General features: G+C 56.7%; 1 protein-coding gene across 2 annotated transcripts in view; it reads left to right on the top strand.

Annotated features, from left to right (window-relative positions):
• Positions 1-14049, top strand: part of STAB1 (stabilin 1) — a 44087-nt gene that overhangs the window by 26826 nt on the left and 3212 nt on the right. For both annotated transcript variants that reach the window (XM_060204537.1, XM_060204536.1), the window contains exons 26-55: positions 2269-2364; positions 2892-2987; positions 3077-3124; positions 3946-4076; positions 4229-4340; positions 4731-4808; positions 5206-5301; positions 5389-5487; positions 5631-5762; positions 5954-6082; positions 6225-6281; positions 6583-6672; positions 8045-8240; positions 8333-8428; positions 8512-8557; positions 8631-8707; positions 8910-9035; positions 9177-9250; positions 9370-9444; positions 9670-9792; positions 10117-10164; positions 10866-10943; positions 11040-11186; positions 11714-11854; positions 11953-12012; positions 12267-12443; positions 12521-12607; positions 12712-12861; positions 12951-13007; positions 13093-13294. In XM_060204537.1, coding sequence (XP_060060520.1) covers positions 2269-2364; positions 2892-2987; positions 3077-3124; positions 3946-4076; positions 4229-4340; positions 4731-4808; positions 5206-5301; positions 5389-5487; positions 5631-5762; positions 5954-6082; positions 6225-6281; positions 6583-6672; positions 8045-8240; positions 8333-8428; positions 8512-8557; positions 8631-8707; positions 8910-9035; positions 9177-9250; positions 9370-9444; positions 9670-9792; positions 10117-10164; positions 10866-10943; positions 11040-11186; positions 11714-11854; positions 11953-12012; positions 12267-12443; positions 12521-12607; positions 12712-12861; positions 12951-13007; positions 13093-13294 — 3124 coding nt within the window. The remainder of the gene's footprint in view (positions 1-2268; positions 2365-2891; positions 2988-3076; positions 3125-3945; positions 4077-4228; positions 4341-4730; positions 4809-5205; positions 5302-5388; positions 5488-5630; positions 5763-5953; positions 6083-6224; positions 6282-6582; positions 6673-8044; positions 8241-8332; positions 8429-8511; positions 8558-8630; positions 8708-8909; positions 9036-9176; positions 9251-9369; positions 9445-9669; positions 9793-10116; positions 10165-10865; positions 10944-11039; positions 11187-11713; positions 11855-11952; positions 12013-12266; positions 12444-12520; positions 12608-12711; positions 12862-12950; positions 13008-13092; positions 13295-14049) is intronic.

The following is a 14049-nucleotide window of genomic DNA, read 5'->3' as shown; positions in this document are numbered from 1 at the left end:
GGATAGAGACAGAGAGAAATTGAGAGGGAGAGAGGAAGAGAGAGACAGAGAGACACCTGCAGCCCTGCTTCACCACTGCTGAAGCTTTTCCCCTGCAGGTGGGGACCAGCGGCTTGAACCTGGGTCCCTGAGCAATGTAATGTGGGCGTTTAACCAAGTGTGCCACTGCCTGGCCCCTTCCATGTATTTTCTGGCCATTTCCATGTCAACACTTGGACTAGACTTGGGAGTTGAATGCTGAGCAAAGCAGGAGGAGTGACAGATGAACACTTTTCTCCTAGAAAGCAGCCAGCTCTGACTCTATAGTCACAGACAGGGTCTCGGTCTGGAACCTTCCAGAGAGAGGAGTTCAGACCTGTGGAACCCAAGGATTATGTTCATCGGGCGTGAGGCCTGGCTAGTCCAGAGTCCCTCAATATTCCCACAGACCTGGGCTGTACATAACCCAGGCCTGTGTGAGGGCTTGAAGGGCTCCTGATCTCCGCATCCATCAACCCACGGGGCCTTAGCAGCAAGATCTCCACAGGCTGCCAGATGGGGCCCTGGACTTTTTCAGGGGCTTTTAATTTCAGAGTTGAGGCCTGGAGCAGAGATGCCCTCAATTTGCCAGCACAGGCAACAGAAGTCAGGGAGGCTCAACCGTCATTCGGGGGTGGGGATGGGGAGGGGCTATTCTGCCATCCCTGGGGCCGGCCTTGACCAACACCTCCGCACGCATCACTGATCTCATAGCCCCCGACAGACGGGCACTGAGTCCCCATGGAGGCCCCATCTCTGCTGTCACCCTCTCAGGCTCCTCCCCAGGCCAGTCTCCTCTCAGGGCCTCAGTATTTTCATCTGGAGCACAGGAGCCAAGAGTAGGCAGGAAGCAGCTCTCTGGGGCTCTGAGCAGGCCGCCCCAGCTCAGTGCCCATTAGAAGCTGGGGCACGGGGAGTCGGGTGGTAGTACAGCAGGTTAAGGGCATGTGGCACAAAGCTCAAGGACCAGCATGAGGATCCTGGATCCAGCCCCTGGCTCCCCACTGCAGGGGAGTCACTTCACAGGCGGTGAAGCAGGTCTGCAGGTGTTTTGTTGTTAAAATTTCGGAGGCTTTGCTGTCCGGTCTAGCTTCATGGCGGGTAACAGAGACGCGGAGACAACGGCTGGGCAGGGAAGCTGTATTTCTTTATTCAGGAACAACGATTCACAAACTAAGACAAACTAATCACCAATTAGAACTCTGCTGTCTCTTTGCGGCGGTGCAAGCACTCTCTCTCTTACTCTGGAACTCAGGAACTCTCCAACTCTGGCACTCTGGAACTCTCGTACTCGGGAACCCTCTGAAACTCTTCCACTGTGGAACTCTCTCTTACTCTGTCACTCTCAAACTCTCGAACTCAGGAACTCAGGAACCCTCCCTCGGGGTTCCTTGGGGCGGGGCCAAGCAGGCCTGCAAAATTAATTGGACTGATCCAATTCTCTTGGTTTGGGGAGGGCTAGAACAAACCAATGTAAAGCATACGACAATTCCCCCTTTTCTTTTTAACTAAATGACTATAGTATCAAGGGTGTGGGGTGAACAGAAACATATATAACAAAAACCAGCATGTTGCCAAGGGAAGGCCTGAGGGGGCCATATCTGAAAAAAAAACATTTCTTGCCTCTGGGGGGCTACTTGCCTCAACGGGCAATTGCATGGGGGCAGGGAACGGCCTAGAGTCCCACAGGCAGCTGGCTGCAACTTACTTACTATGAAACAAAACTTGTTATTAGCATATCTACTGCATGATCCAACGTTTCTAATAGAGAAGGAATTTGAGACTTTTACATATCAACAACGTCTTTTAACCTTTTGTTACACGTTCAAGATGGAGACACACCCTAGGTGTGGGCCGGAGAGGAAACCTCAGGCATGAGAATAATTAGCATAGCCATTGTGCGATCTACCATTTCTAACAAGTCTATTTAACCTTTTGTTTAGACCAACTTAGTTAAAATATATTGATTGTTAACTAATTTTTACCTCAGACTTTCTCCCCCCTCTCTGTCTTCCCCTCCTCTCTCCATTTTACTCCGTCCTATCCAACAACGACGACATCAACAACAACTACAACAATAAAACAACAAGGGCAACAAAAAGGGGATAAATTAAATAAATATTTTTTTTAAATAAAAAAATTTTTTTTTAAAAAAGAAGAAGCTGGGGCATGGAGGGAGAAAGGTGGGAAACTCCTGGTGAGATGGGCATCCCCACCCCCCACGCCTCTCCCTGCTCCTGCCCCCTACAGAGCCGCTGCACCTGCAAGCTGGGATTTGCCGGGGACGGCTACACGTGCAGCCCCATCGACCCCTGCCGGGCGGGCAACGGTGGCTGCCATGACCTGGTGAGGGGGTGAGGGGGCTCAACTCCTGGGGCTGTCTGGGGTGGGTGTCAGCTGGGGCCTTCATTTTCAGTGGGTGTCTGTCTCCAGTCAGAGCCCAGATCCGCATGTGTGACCCTTGCCCATGGGATAGTTTTCACTCTCCTTCAAGGCCCGGCCTAGCTGGGCTCCTCTCTCCGCCTTGTGAACTGCCCTACTGCTCGCCTCCACCTCCTTCCTGGCTCCCTCAGTGACCCTGAGCTCCTCACTGTCCTGGGCCTCACTCTGCTCTAAACGCCCCCCCCCCCCCCCCCCCCGCCCTCTGACTGTGCATTCAGGGCCCCTCCTGCTTTCTCAACTCAGGGCCTCCTCAGGGCCCCAGGGCACACCTGCTCATGTCACAGGGTCAGGTGCACCAATGGAGCATCAGAGTGGAGGCTGGGTGGATGAGCCAGGCGGGTGGCACAGGGACAGAGAGTTGGGGGCGGGCGCTGTCCATTAGCCTGAATGGATGGGCGCTGCATAGAGGACCCTGCCTCTGTCTTACCCAGGCCAGCTGCCAGGCAGTGGGGGGTGGTCAGCGAGTCTGCAAGTGCCCCCCTGGCTATGGGGGTGATGGCCTCAGCTGCTATGGGGACATTTTCCAGGTGAGTAGTTCTGGTGAGTGGGCAGGGGCCTAGGGGAAGGGGCTCAGGCTTGTCCCTAGGCCCCTAACCCCCTCTGTCCTGCCTCTTAGGAGCTTGAATCGAATGCTCATTTTTCAGTCTTCTACCAATGGGTCAAGGTAAGTCAGGACAGAATGCTGAGGCTGGGGGGTCAGGCAAGTAGCACAGCAGGTTAAGTGCACATGGTGCAAAATGCAAGGACTGACATAAGGATCCTGGTTCGAGCCCCCGGCTCCCCACCTGCAGGGGCATCACTTTACAGGCGATGAAGCAAGTCTGCAGGTGTCTTTCTTTCTCTCCCCCTCTGTGTCTTCCCCTCCTCTCTCGATTTCTCTCTGTCCTATCCAACAACAGCAATAACAACAACAATAATAACAACAACGATAAACAAAAAGGGAAAAAAAATAGCCTCTGGGAGCAGTTGATTCATAGTGCAGGCACCAAGCCCCAGCAAAAAAAAATAATAAAGGGAGTTGGACGGTAGCACAGCGGGTTAAGCGCAGGTGGCGCTAAGCACAAGGACCAGTGGAAGGATCCCGGTTCGAGTCCCCAGCTCTCCATCTGCAGGGGAGTCACTTCATAGGCTGTGAAGCAGGTCTGCAGGTGTCTGTCTTTCTCTCCCCCTCTCTGTCTTCCCCTCCTCTCTCCATTTCTCTCTGTCCTATCCAACAACAATGACATGAATAATAACTACAACAGTAAAACAACAAGGGCAACAAAAGGAATAAATAAATAAATAAAATTTAAAATAATAATAATAATAATACTGGGGCTGGTGTTTAAATCCTGGAAGCCTCCCTGGACACAGGGGTGTCACAGTGTACTGGAGAATTGGAGGCTAGTAGGGGAGGGGCAGGCCCAGAGGTTGGGGCAGGTGACCTGAGACTGGAGGCTGCTTGCCTCTCTCCTCCATCTGCTGGCTGGCATGCTACCTACACAGAGAGCCAGCATCACATTTCCTGCCGGTGACCAAGTCACAGCCCTGGTGCCCTCTGAATCTGCTATCCGCCGGCTGAGCCCCGAGGACCAGGCCTTCTGGACGCAGCCCAGGATGCTGCCACAGCTGGTCAGGTGGGCAGCTGGGGTAGGTGGGGGAGACGACGGGGGGAACCAGGAGGGGCTCGGCCTGCCAGGTGTCTGCCTCTCAAGGTGGGCACAAGCCTCCATGTTCTCTTCAAGTTATGCTGACCTGGGTCCATGACCTCTCTAAACCATGCCCACAGGGGCCATTTTCTCCAGGGTGCCCACTCCGAGGAGGACCTGGCCCGGCTGGGTGGGCAGAAAGTGGCCACCCTGAGCCCTACCACGAGCTGGGAGATTCACAACATCAGTGGGGTATGTGGCAAACTCTGGAGGGAAGAGAAGGAGTCTGCAGACATGGGTGGGGGGAGTCTCAAGGGGCCACAGAAGTCCCAGGACAGCGTCCCAGGGTGTGGGATCAGGGTCCCCTACCCCTGCCCCTGCCCCGGACTGGGCTTGGAGAGGATGCTCAGGGGTCTTCGCCAGCAGAAACTGCCTTGCTAGGCTCATTCATCTCACTCTGTCCTGTCTGTCTATATATGCATGTCTGTCCACACCCACCCGAGCACCCTCAGTCTGAGGGGCTGAGGTAGAGTAGGGACCACTAGCAGGTGCCTGTGTACCCAGCAGCCTCTCTGTTGGTACTGCGCCTACTCTTGATATCTGCCTGGGTTCCGTGGCTGAGCTCTCCCTGCCACCTTCTAGAGAGTCTGGGTGCAGAACGCCAGCGTGGATGTAGCTGACCTCCTCGCCACCAACGGTGTCCTGCACGTCCTTAGTCAGGTACAAGAATGGGAGAGTGGGGAGTCGGGCGGTAGCGCAGCAGGTTAAGTGCACATGACGCAAAGCGCAAGGACGGGCCTAAGGATCCCGCTTCGAGCCCCCGGCTCCCCACCTACAGGGGAGTTGCTTCACAGGCGGTGAAGCAGGTCTGCAGGTGTCTGTCTTTCTCTCCCCCTCTCTGTCTTCCCCTCCTCTCTCCACTTCTCTCTGTCCTATCCAACAACGATATCAATAACAACAACAATAACTACAACAACAATGAAAAACAACAAGGGCAACAAAAGGGCAAATAAATATTTTTAAAAAATGGGAGAGTGGGCATGGGTGGGGTGTGGGGGGACGTCCCCAGCAGGTCTGGAGGCAAAGGCATCCTGACCCGTCCCCGCGCTCCCTCAAGGTCTTGCTACCACCAAGGGACTCTCCGGGCAGGCCGGGCTTACTGCAACTGCTGGACTCGGTGCCTGCCTTCCACCTTTTCCGGGAGCTGCTGCAGGTAGGAGCTGACAGACAGACTTGGAGGCTCCGGGTCCTGGGGTCAGGACTGAGGGTGATGCTGCCCATCCCTGCCTCCTGTCCCCAGCACCACAAGCTGGTTGCCCGGATCGAAGCCGCCACTGCCTATACCATCTTTGTGCCCACAAACCACTCCCTGGAGGCCGAGGGCAACAGTAGCAGCCTGGTGAGTGAGGCAGCTGGGGTGGGGAACAAGAGAGGGGGAGGCCCATAGGGCGAGCCCCTTTCACGGCCCGTGGTCCTGGGGTGGGGCACACAGTCCAGGGCCCTGGATGGTACTGCAGCCCCTTGAGCGTCCCATCGCCCCAGGATGCAGACGTGGTGCGGCACCATGTGGTCCTGGGGGAGGCCATCTCCGCGGAGACTCTGAGCAAGGGAGGGCACCGGAACTCACTCCTGGGCCCTGCATACTGGCTCGTCTTCTACAACCACAGCGGTCAGGTGCGTAGGGACTGGACTGGGCTGGGGCCACCCTTCTCTCAGGAATTCCCCACCCAGGAGCACCTTGCCTCTGCTCCAGGCATCATCCTGGGAAAGCCCGGCCCCGGAGCATCTCCCTGACCTGCTAGCCCCTGGATGAGTGGTCGGTGGCTCAGCCTTCTAACCTTACCCCATTCCACCCTACCTCCCAGCCTGAGGTGAACCACGTGCCACTGGAAGGCCCAGTGCTGGAGGCCCCTGGCTACTCACTGTACGGGCTGTCGGGGGTCCTGACGGTGGGCTCAAGCCGCTGCCTTCACAGCCATGCCGAGGCCCTGCGGGTGAGAGACTGAGTGTTGAGAGCCCAGAGAGTTGGCTGGCCTCGTGCGGGTGGGGGAATGTCAGCCTGTCCTAGAGGAAGCAAAGGTGGGTTCCGGAGACCCACCCCAAAACCACCGCACACATCTCTCCTTGCCCCTCCAGGAGAAATGTGTAAACTGCTCCCGGAAAGTCCGCTGCACTCAGGGCTACCAGCTGGAGGTGAGGCCAGGCTCAGGGTAGCCCCAGCCTCCTGGGCCTGCTCCCAGACTCCCTACAGTCCTTGTCGCCTGGCCCAGCTCTGCTCACCCCGGGCAGGGACTTTAGAGGCTTTGGCTCAGGTCTTCTTCTCACAGGAGACTGCTCAGGCTCCCCGTCACCCGGGCTGGACTCCTTCCCACCATCTCTTCCTCATTGGACCTGTCAGGTCCCTCCCCGGCCCTTCTGCCTGTCTCAGATGCCTACAGCCTGTCTGTCTGTCTCTCTGTTCACTTGCCCAAACCAAGTCCATCTCCATTTCCAGAACACGCCCAGGAAGAGCTGTCTCTACCGATCTGGATCTGGCTACTCCTTCTCCCGAGGCTGTTCTTATACCTGTGCCAGGAAGATCCAGGTTTGCTCTCTAGTACCTTCCTCCCACCCAGCACACACCCACACCTCTGACCTGCAGGAAGCTGGAAGGTGATGGGAATGGGGAGCAGGGGAGCAGGGAGGCTTCAAGGATACAGGCAGGGCTGGTGAGGTCGGTGAGGCAAGAGTCTGGAGGAGGGAAAAGAGATCCAAGTCCCACGTGCTGGTGTTTCACACTATGGCCGTGTTCCCGGGGCTCTGGAGAGAGGGGATCCGTCTGGAGCTGACCCTGTCAAGCAAGCCCCATGAGCAGCATCTCAGCCTGTTCTGCCTTCACTGTGGGGTCCAGGGCCCAACTGCTCCTGGATGGTTGCCTCACCCCTGTCATGGGGAGAGGGTGTAGAGAGTAGTCTCCAGGGCTGGCAAAATTGACCACCTGGGTAGAAGACAGCTTTGCCATATGCCCAGATTCAGGCCCGGTCCGCATCACATTGGAGGAAGTTTTGGTGCTGTGATCATTTTCCACCCTATCTTTCTGCCTTTTCATCTTTGTCTCTGAGGGAAAAAAAGAGGGGAGCAGCTGGGTGGTGGCACACCCAGTTCACCTCACACAGTACAGAACAAGGACCCAGGTTCAAGCTCTGGGCTCCCCACCTGCAGCTAGGATGCTTCACAAGTGGGGAAGCAGGTCTTCAGGTGTCTATCTTTCTCTCTCCCTTTCTTTCTTTCTTTCTTTCTTTTTCTTATTGCCTCCAGAGTGATTGCTGGGGCTCGGTGCTTGCACCATGAATCCACTGCTCCTGGAGAATATTTTTTCCCCTTTTGTTGCCCTTTTTATTTTATCGTTGTTGTGGTTATTATTGTTGTTACTGATGTTGTTGTTGTTGGATAGGACAGAGAACAATGGAGAGAGGAGGTCAAACAGAGAGAGGGAGAGAAAGACAGACACCTGCAGACCTGCTTCACCACCTGTGAAGCGACCCCCCCTGCAGGTGGGGAGTCGGGGGCTTGAACCAGGATCCTTAATGCCGGTCCTTGCACTTTGCGCCACATGCGCTTAACCCACTGCACTACTGCCTGATTCCTCTCTCTCCCTTTCTGTCTCTCCCTCCCCTCCCAATTTCTCTTTGTCCTATCAAATAAAAACTGGAAAGAAAAGAAAGAAAGAAAACATGACCACCAGGATTTGTAGTGCTGGCACCAAGCCTCAGTACTGGAGGCAAACAAAAAAAAAAAAAAAAAAGGAAAAAAGAAAAAAGTTACCCTGGAAAGTGTTCTCCATGTGCTTGGACCACTCAGGCTTTGTGACCTGAACATCTCCCCCACCCCACCCAGCTCCTCATCCTACACTCCCTTCCTCTGGACCTCTGTCCTGGTCCATGCACTGCCCGCTCCCCTCTCCCTCCTCCCTGCAGGTGCCTGACTGCTGCCCTGGCTTCTTTGGCATGCTGTGTGAGCCGTGCCCCAGTGGCCTGGGTGGTGCATGCTCGGGCCACGGTCAGTGCCAAGACAGGCTCCTGGGCAGTGGGGAATGCCGCTGCCACGAGGGCTTCCACGGAACAGCCTGCGAGATGTGTGAGCTGGGTCGCCACGGCCCCAACTGCACAGGAGGTGAGGCCTGGGGATGGGGGCTGTCCCGGCAGAGGACGGACAGAAGGCAGGACAGCACTGGCTGACTCCTGTCCGTCCTCGTCCTGTTCCAGTGTGTAACTGTGTCCACGGACTGTGCCAGGAGGGCCTGCAAGGGGACGGCAGCTGTGTCTGTAACGTGGGCTGGCAGGGTGCCCGCTGTGACCAGAGTGAGTGGTCCCCAGGGGGAGAAGTAGGCGGCTTCTGGCTTTGAACCATAATACCAACCAGAGGCACTCTCTTGCCCCCCTAGAAGCAACAGACTCGCAGTGTCCAAAGAAGTGTGACTCCAATGCCAAGTGAGTGTGTGCAGCCTGGAGTGGGCACCAGGGCAAAGGGTGGCCACAGGCTAAACTGCTGCCCTCCCTCCAGCTGCATCCTGGACTCGGCTGCGGCCCCTACCTGTGTCTGTGCTGCCGGCTACACAGGCAACGGCTCCTCCTGCACAGGTCTGCTCACACTGGTGCCCTGGGGCTCCCGATGTGGGGGTGGCTTCCCTACAGAGCCTCCTTCTTCAGTCCTTCTGGGCCCAGTTTCTCCTGCTGCACCATTCTGGGTCTCCCTGCCCTCCCTGGCCTCTTCCTTTGTCCCACGCCCTCCTCCCCTGCCCTATCTGTTTCTCACAACCCTCTGGAAATCCTCTGCCCCCAGAGGTCGACCCTTGTGCCCACGACCATGGGGGCTGCTCCCCCCATGCCAACTGTACGAAGGTGGCACCTGGGCAGCGGACATGCACCTGCCACGATGGCTACACGGGCGACGGGGAGCTGTGCCAGGGTAAGGCTGGGGTCCCCAGTATGGGTATACCAGGGCTCTGGCTTCCATGATCTGAGTCAGACTAGAGGGAAGGGCTGAGGGTCCTCGGTGGGGGTGGATGCTGTCTAGGGCTTCCCTTCATGCCAGTGTCTCTCTCCCCAGAGATGAACAGCTGTCTCACCCACCATGGAGGCTGCCACATACACGCTGAATGCATCCCCACAGGTCCCCAGCAGGTCAGCGCAGTGGGACTAGACACCCCAGAGGGTGGGTCCCAGGGGAGACACTCCTTCCCAGGGTGCTGGCCAGTTCTTGGCCCTAGCTGCAGCCCCCCCTGATCAGGATTTGGGGGCAGGTTTCCTGCAACTGCCGTGAAGGCTACAGTGGGGATGGCGTCCGGACCTGTGAGCTCCTGGACCCCTGCTCTCAGGTCAGACCCCCCAGTCCTGTCCCACTTATGGGGGGAGGGCGCCGAGGAGGCAGGAACTAGCCCTGCTCACCCACAGGAGGGTGAGCCGCCATCAGAGCTGAAGTCTGATGAGTACCAACAGGGCTTTGGGGGTTGGACGGGGAGCTTTGTGACCTCCTCACCGGGGCTGGGTGGAGCAAGAGAGTCCTGGGAAGCACTGATGCCTCTCTTCTGACCCCGCCACAGAGAAATGGGGGCTGCAGCCCCTATGCCACGTGCAAGATCACAGGGGATGGCCAGAGGACGTGCACCTGTGATGAGGCCCACACCGTGGGTGATGGCTTCACCTGCCGTGCCCGCATTGGCCTGGTACTGACGCCCAGATCTGACCCCTGACCCAACCCCTGACTATGTCCCAATGATCTGGACCCATGCTACTTACTGATAATGACTCCAGTTTTGCTCCTGACCCTAACCCTCCCCATGACCTTGAGTCTAATACATGACTCCACCTGAACCTGGCCTAACTGGGGTCCATGAGACTAATCTGATTCCGGCTCAATCTCCCCCAGACTCTGACTCTCCTCTCCTCATCTCTGCTTGGGTCAGATCTTTGGTGGTAGGGCAGGCACCAGGCCTTGAGCGAGGGCTACCCCCAAATCTGAGCTGACCTTCTCTCTCTCTGCCTCCCAGGAGCTCTTTCGGGACAGGCGTGCCTCATTCTTCAGCCTTCACCTCTTGGTGAGTGAGCAGAGAGGAACTCTACTTCCTCAGTCCAGCCTGGGCCTCTCTGATGTGTGGTTCTCACCCTTCTCTGGGCTTTGGCTGGTCTGGTTCCTCAGAGTATGAAGCTCTCCCACGTGTTCGCCCTGAGTTGGCCCCAAGTTGCCCACCCCTCCTTTTTCCTTTTCTAGTTTTATTTATCTATTATTGACTAGAGACAGAAATTGAGAGCAGAAACAGGGGGAGAGACAGAGAAACACCTACAACTCTATTCCACTACTCATGAAGCTTTTATTTTAAAAAAAATATTTATTTATTTATTTATTCCCTTTTGTTGCCCTTGTTGTTTATTGTTGTAGTTATTATTGTTGTTGTCGTCATTGTTGGATAGGACAGAGAGAAATGGGGGAAGACAGAGAGGAGGAGAGAAAGATAGACACCTGCAGACCTGCTTCACCGCCTGTGAAGCGACTCCCCTGCAGGTGGGGAGCTGGGGGCTGGAACCGGGATCCTTCAGCTGGTCCTTGCGCTTTGCGCCACCTGCGCTTAACCCACTGCGCTACAGCCCGACTCCCCTCATGAAGCTTTTCACCTGCAGGTGGAAACCAGGGGCTTAAACCTGGGTCCTTGCATACTGTAGTGTGCACACTTAACCTGGTGCGCCACTGCCTTGTCCCCCACTCCCTCCTTCCACTAAGAAGTTCCCTCCCTTCCTCCAGGAAAGCAAGGAGCTCAAAGGAGATGGGCCTTTCACTGTCTTTGTGCCCCAAGCAGATCTGATAGTCAACATGTCACGGGTAAGAAAGTCCCCTGCCCCCATGCGAGAAGGGCTGGGAGGGGGTGGACATTCTGGAGGTGGTGTGCAGAGACGGCAGTGACAACTCTCACTCCAGGAGGAACGAGACCGGATTCGTGCCCACAGCCAGCTGGTGTTCCGCTACCATGTGGTTGGATGCGGCAGTCTGCGTAGCCAGGACCTGCTGGACAGGGGCTACGCCACTACGCTCTCAGGGCACTCGCTGCGCTTCAGTGAAAGGGAGGTGAGCCTCCTAGTGCCCAGAGCTCAGGGGTTCTCAAGCCTTTTTCCTGCGAGGCTGTCCCACTTTCCTTCTTGGCCCTGGCTCTGATGAGTGCAGAAAGCTGAAACCCACCCTCTCGCTCTCTTATAAATATTATATTTATTTATTTGATAAAGACAGAGAGAAATTGAGAGGAAGAGGGGAGAGAGGAAAGAAACAGTGATACCTGCATCACCGCTTCACCACTTGTGAAGCTTTCCCCCTGCAGGTGGGGACTGGGGGGGGCGGGTCTTCAACCCGGATCAATGAGCACTACAACGTGCGCTCAACCGGGTGTGCCACCACTGGGCCCTTCCCCACCCTCCTCCGTCTCCACTTTACCAAAGCCGGCTCCCAATTCACCTATCAACCCTCCAATGCCCCATCCCACGGGTAGACCCCGCCCAGTTGTACATTCGCCCCGCCCCTCACTGCCCTCCACCAATCAGTGTTACTCGGCCCAGGCCCCGCCTCCAGCTCTTGGAGTTCATTCATTACTCCGCCCACAGGGCAGCATATACATCAATGACTTCGCCCGCGTGGTGAGCAGTGACCAGGAGGCCGTGAACGGGGTCCTACACTTCATTGATCGCGTCCTGCTGCCGCCGGATGCACTCCACTGGGAGCCAGATGCTGCCCCCATCCCGACGGTATGACCTGGGTACGGGTCCGAAAGCTGAGAGGCAAGACTGGGGCCTGGGATGCTCCCCTCTGCCTGACCTCACAGCTCCCGGGATCCTTTTCCCAGAGAAATGTCACCTCCGCTGCTGAGAGCTTTGGTTACAAGATCTTCAGCGACCTTCTGAAGGTACTGCTCCCAGTGTGGGGGGCTGTCAAGTGTCTGCTCACCTGTGTGTGTAAGTCTGACCCTTGTGAGTGAGCGCATCTGTGTACACACAGGCAACAGTCAAGGTGTGTGCCAAGTCCAGCCTTGCACACCTATCTATATCTGTCAGCCTGGCTGACTAGAAGTATGGAGGGTGAGGTCAGCAGAGTACCTGGTCTCTGCAGCCCACCTGACCTCTGCCCACCTGTCTCTGATGGGGCTGTCCACCCTTCCAGGTGGCTGGCCTCCTGCCCCTGCTGCAAGACACATCCCATAGGCCCCTCACAATGCTCTGGCCCACGGACATGGCCCTGAAAGCCCTGCCACCCGATCGTCAGGCCTGGCTCTACCATGAAGACCACCGAGACAAGCTAGCAGCCATTCTTCGGGGCCACGTGATCCGCAACGTCGAGGTGGGTGTGTCCCCAAACCCTGCTCCCTGCTCCCCACTGCCTGCCACCCGGTCCCAATGGTGGGTCCATCTGCTCAGGCCTTCGCCTCTGACCTGCCCAACCTGGGCTCCCTCCGCACCATGCATGGGACCCCCATCTCCTTCTCCTGCAGCCGTGCTCGGCCGGTGAGTCTGGGAAGAAGGCTTGCATGAGGGAGGCGGGAGCCCTCATGGGGAAGGACTGCAGTGCACCCATGACTCTCCCGTGCACCCCACTTCTCTACCTGCAGGGTGAGCTTGTGGTGGGTGAGGACGATGCCAACATTGTGCAGAGGCACCTGCCCTTCGAGGGTGGCCTGGCATATGGCATTGACCAGCTACTGGAGCCACCTGGCCTTGGTGCCCGTTGTGACCGCTTTGAGACTCGGCCACTGCGGATGGTGAGAGAGCCAGGTGGCTGGGCAGGGGTTCAAGCCTACCCATCCTGTCTGTCTACCTGACCTGCTGTGCTGGCTTCCATCCCTTGCAGAAATTATGTAGCATCTGTGGGCTGGAACCACCCTGTCCTAGGGGCTCACAGGAGCAGGTAAGACACTGGTAGCTGTGTGGGGACCTGGTAGGCCCCAGGGACCAAACTCGGGCTGTTGGCAGCCTGCCTCTTCTTGGCCCAGGGTAGGCCCGAGGGCTGCTGGCGCTACTACTCAAAGTTCTGGACGTCCCCTCCACTATACTCCTTCACAATGCGCAGTAGCTGGGCCCGATCCAGCGTCTGGGGGCAACCTCACAGCCTGGGCAGAGGCTGCCACCGGAACTGTGTCACCACCATCTGGAAGCCCAGCTGCTGCCCTGGCCACTATGGCAGTGAATGCCGAGGTAAGTGTCTTGAGGAAGCTGCTCCTCCAGCCACCCCCCACCCACCCCCACCCCTGTAGTAGCTGAGGGCAGGACTTCATGACTTCTAGAAAGTGTTGGTGGCCAGGCAGTGGTGCACCAGGATAAATGCACATAGTACAGAGCACAAGGACCCACACAAGGATTCTGGTTCAAGCCCCTGGCTCCCCACCAATGGGGAGGGCGAGTGCTTCACAAGTGGTGAGCCAGGTCCACAAGTGTTTCTCTCTCCCCCCTCTTTTTAAAGAATATTTTATATATTTACTCATGAAGAAGACAGGGGGAGAGAGAGAGAGAGAGAGAGAGAGAACCAGACGTCACTTTGGTACATGGGCTACCAGGGGTTGAACTCAGGACCTCATGCTTGAGAGTCCAGTGCTTTATCCACTATGTTGCCTCCTGGACCACTCTCTCTCCCTCTCTCTCTCAACATCTCTCTGCCTTATCCAATAAAATGGGGGGAAAAAGGCTGCCGGGAGCAGTGGATTCATAGTGCCGGTACCAAGTCCCAGCAATAAACCTGAAGAAAAATAAAAAAGAAAGAAAGGAAGGAAGGAAGGAAGGAAGGAAGGAAGGAAGGAAGAAAGGAGGTGTTGGGGTGCCAGGGGCAGATTTAGCTGGGAGAGAGTGCTCTAAGAGGGGTGTGTGCAGAGCCTGGGGGTGTTCTCTGGGGCATGGGGGTGAAGGGGCCTGGTGAGTTCTCAGTAGTCGGGGGCTTGGGTTGGTTGCCACTTCTG

This window comes from Erinaceus europaeus, chromosome 12 (assembly GCF_950295315.1).
Source record: "Erinaceus europaeus chromosome 12, mEriEur2.1, whole genome shotgun sequence".
NCBI lineage: Eukaryota > Metazoa > Chordata > Mammalia > Eulipotyphla > Erinaceidae > Erinaceus > Erinaceus europaeus.
This window is presented reverse-complemented; position numbering and strand designations above follow the sequence as displayed.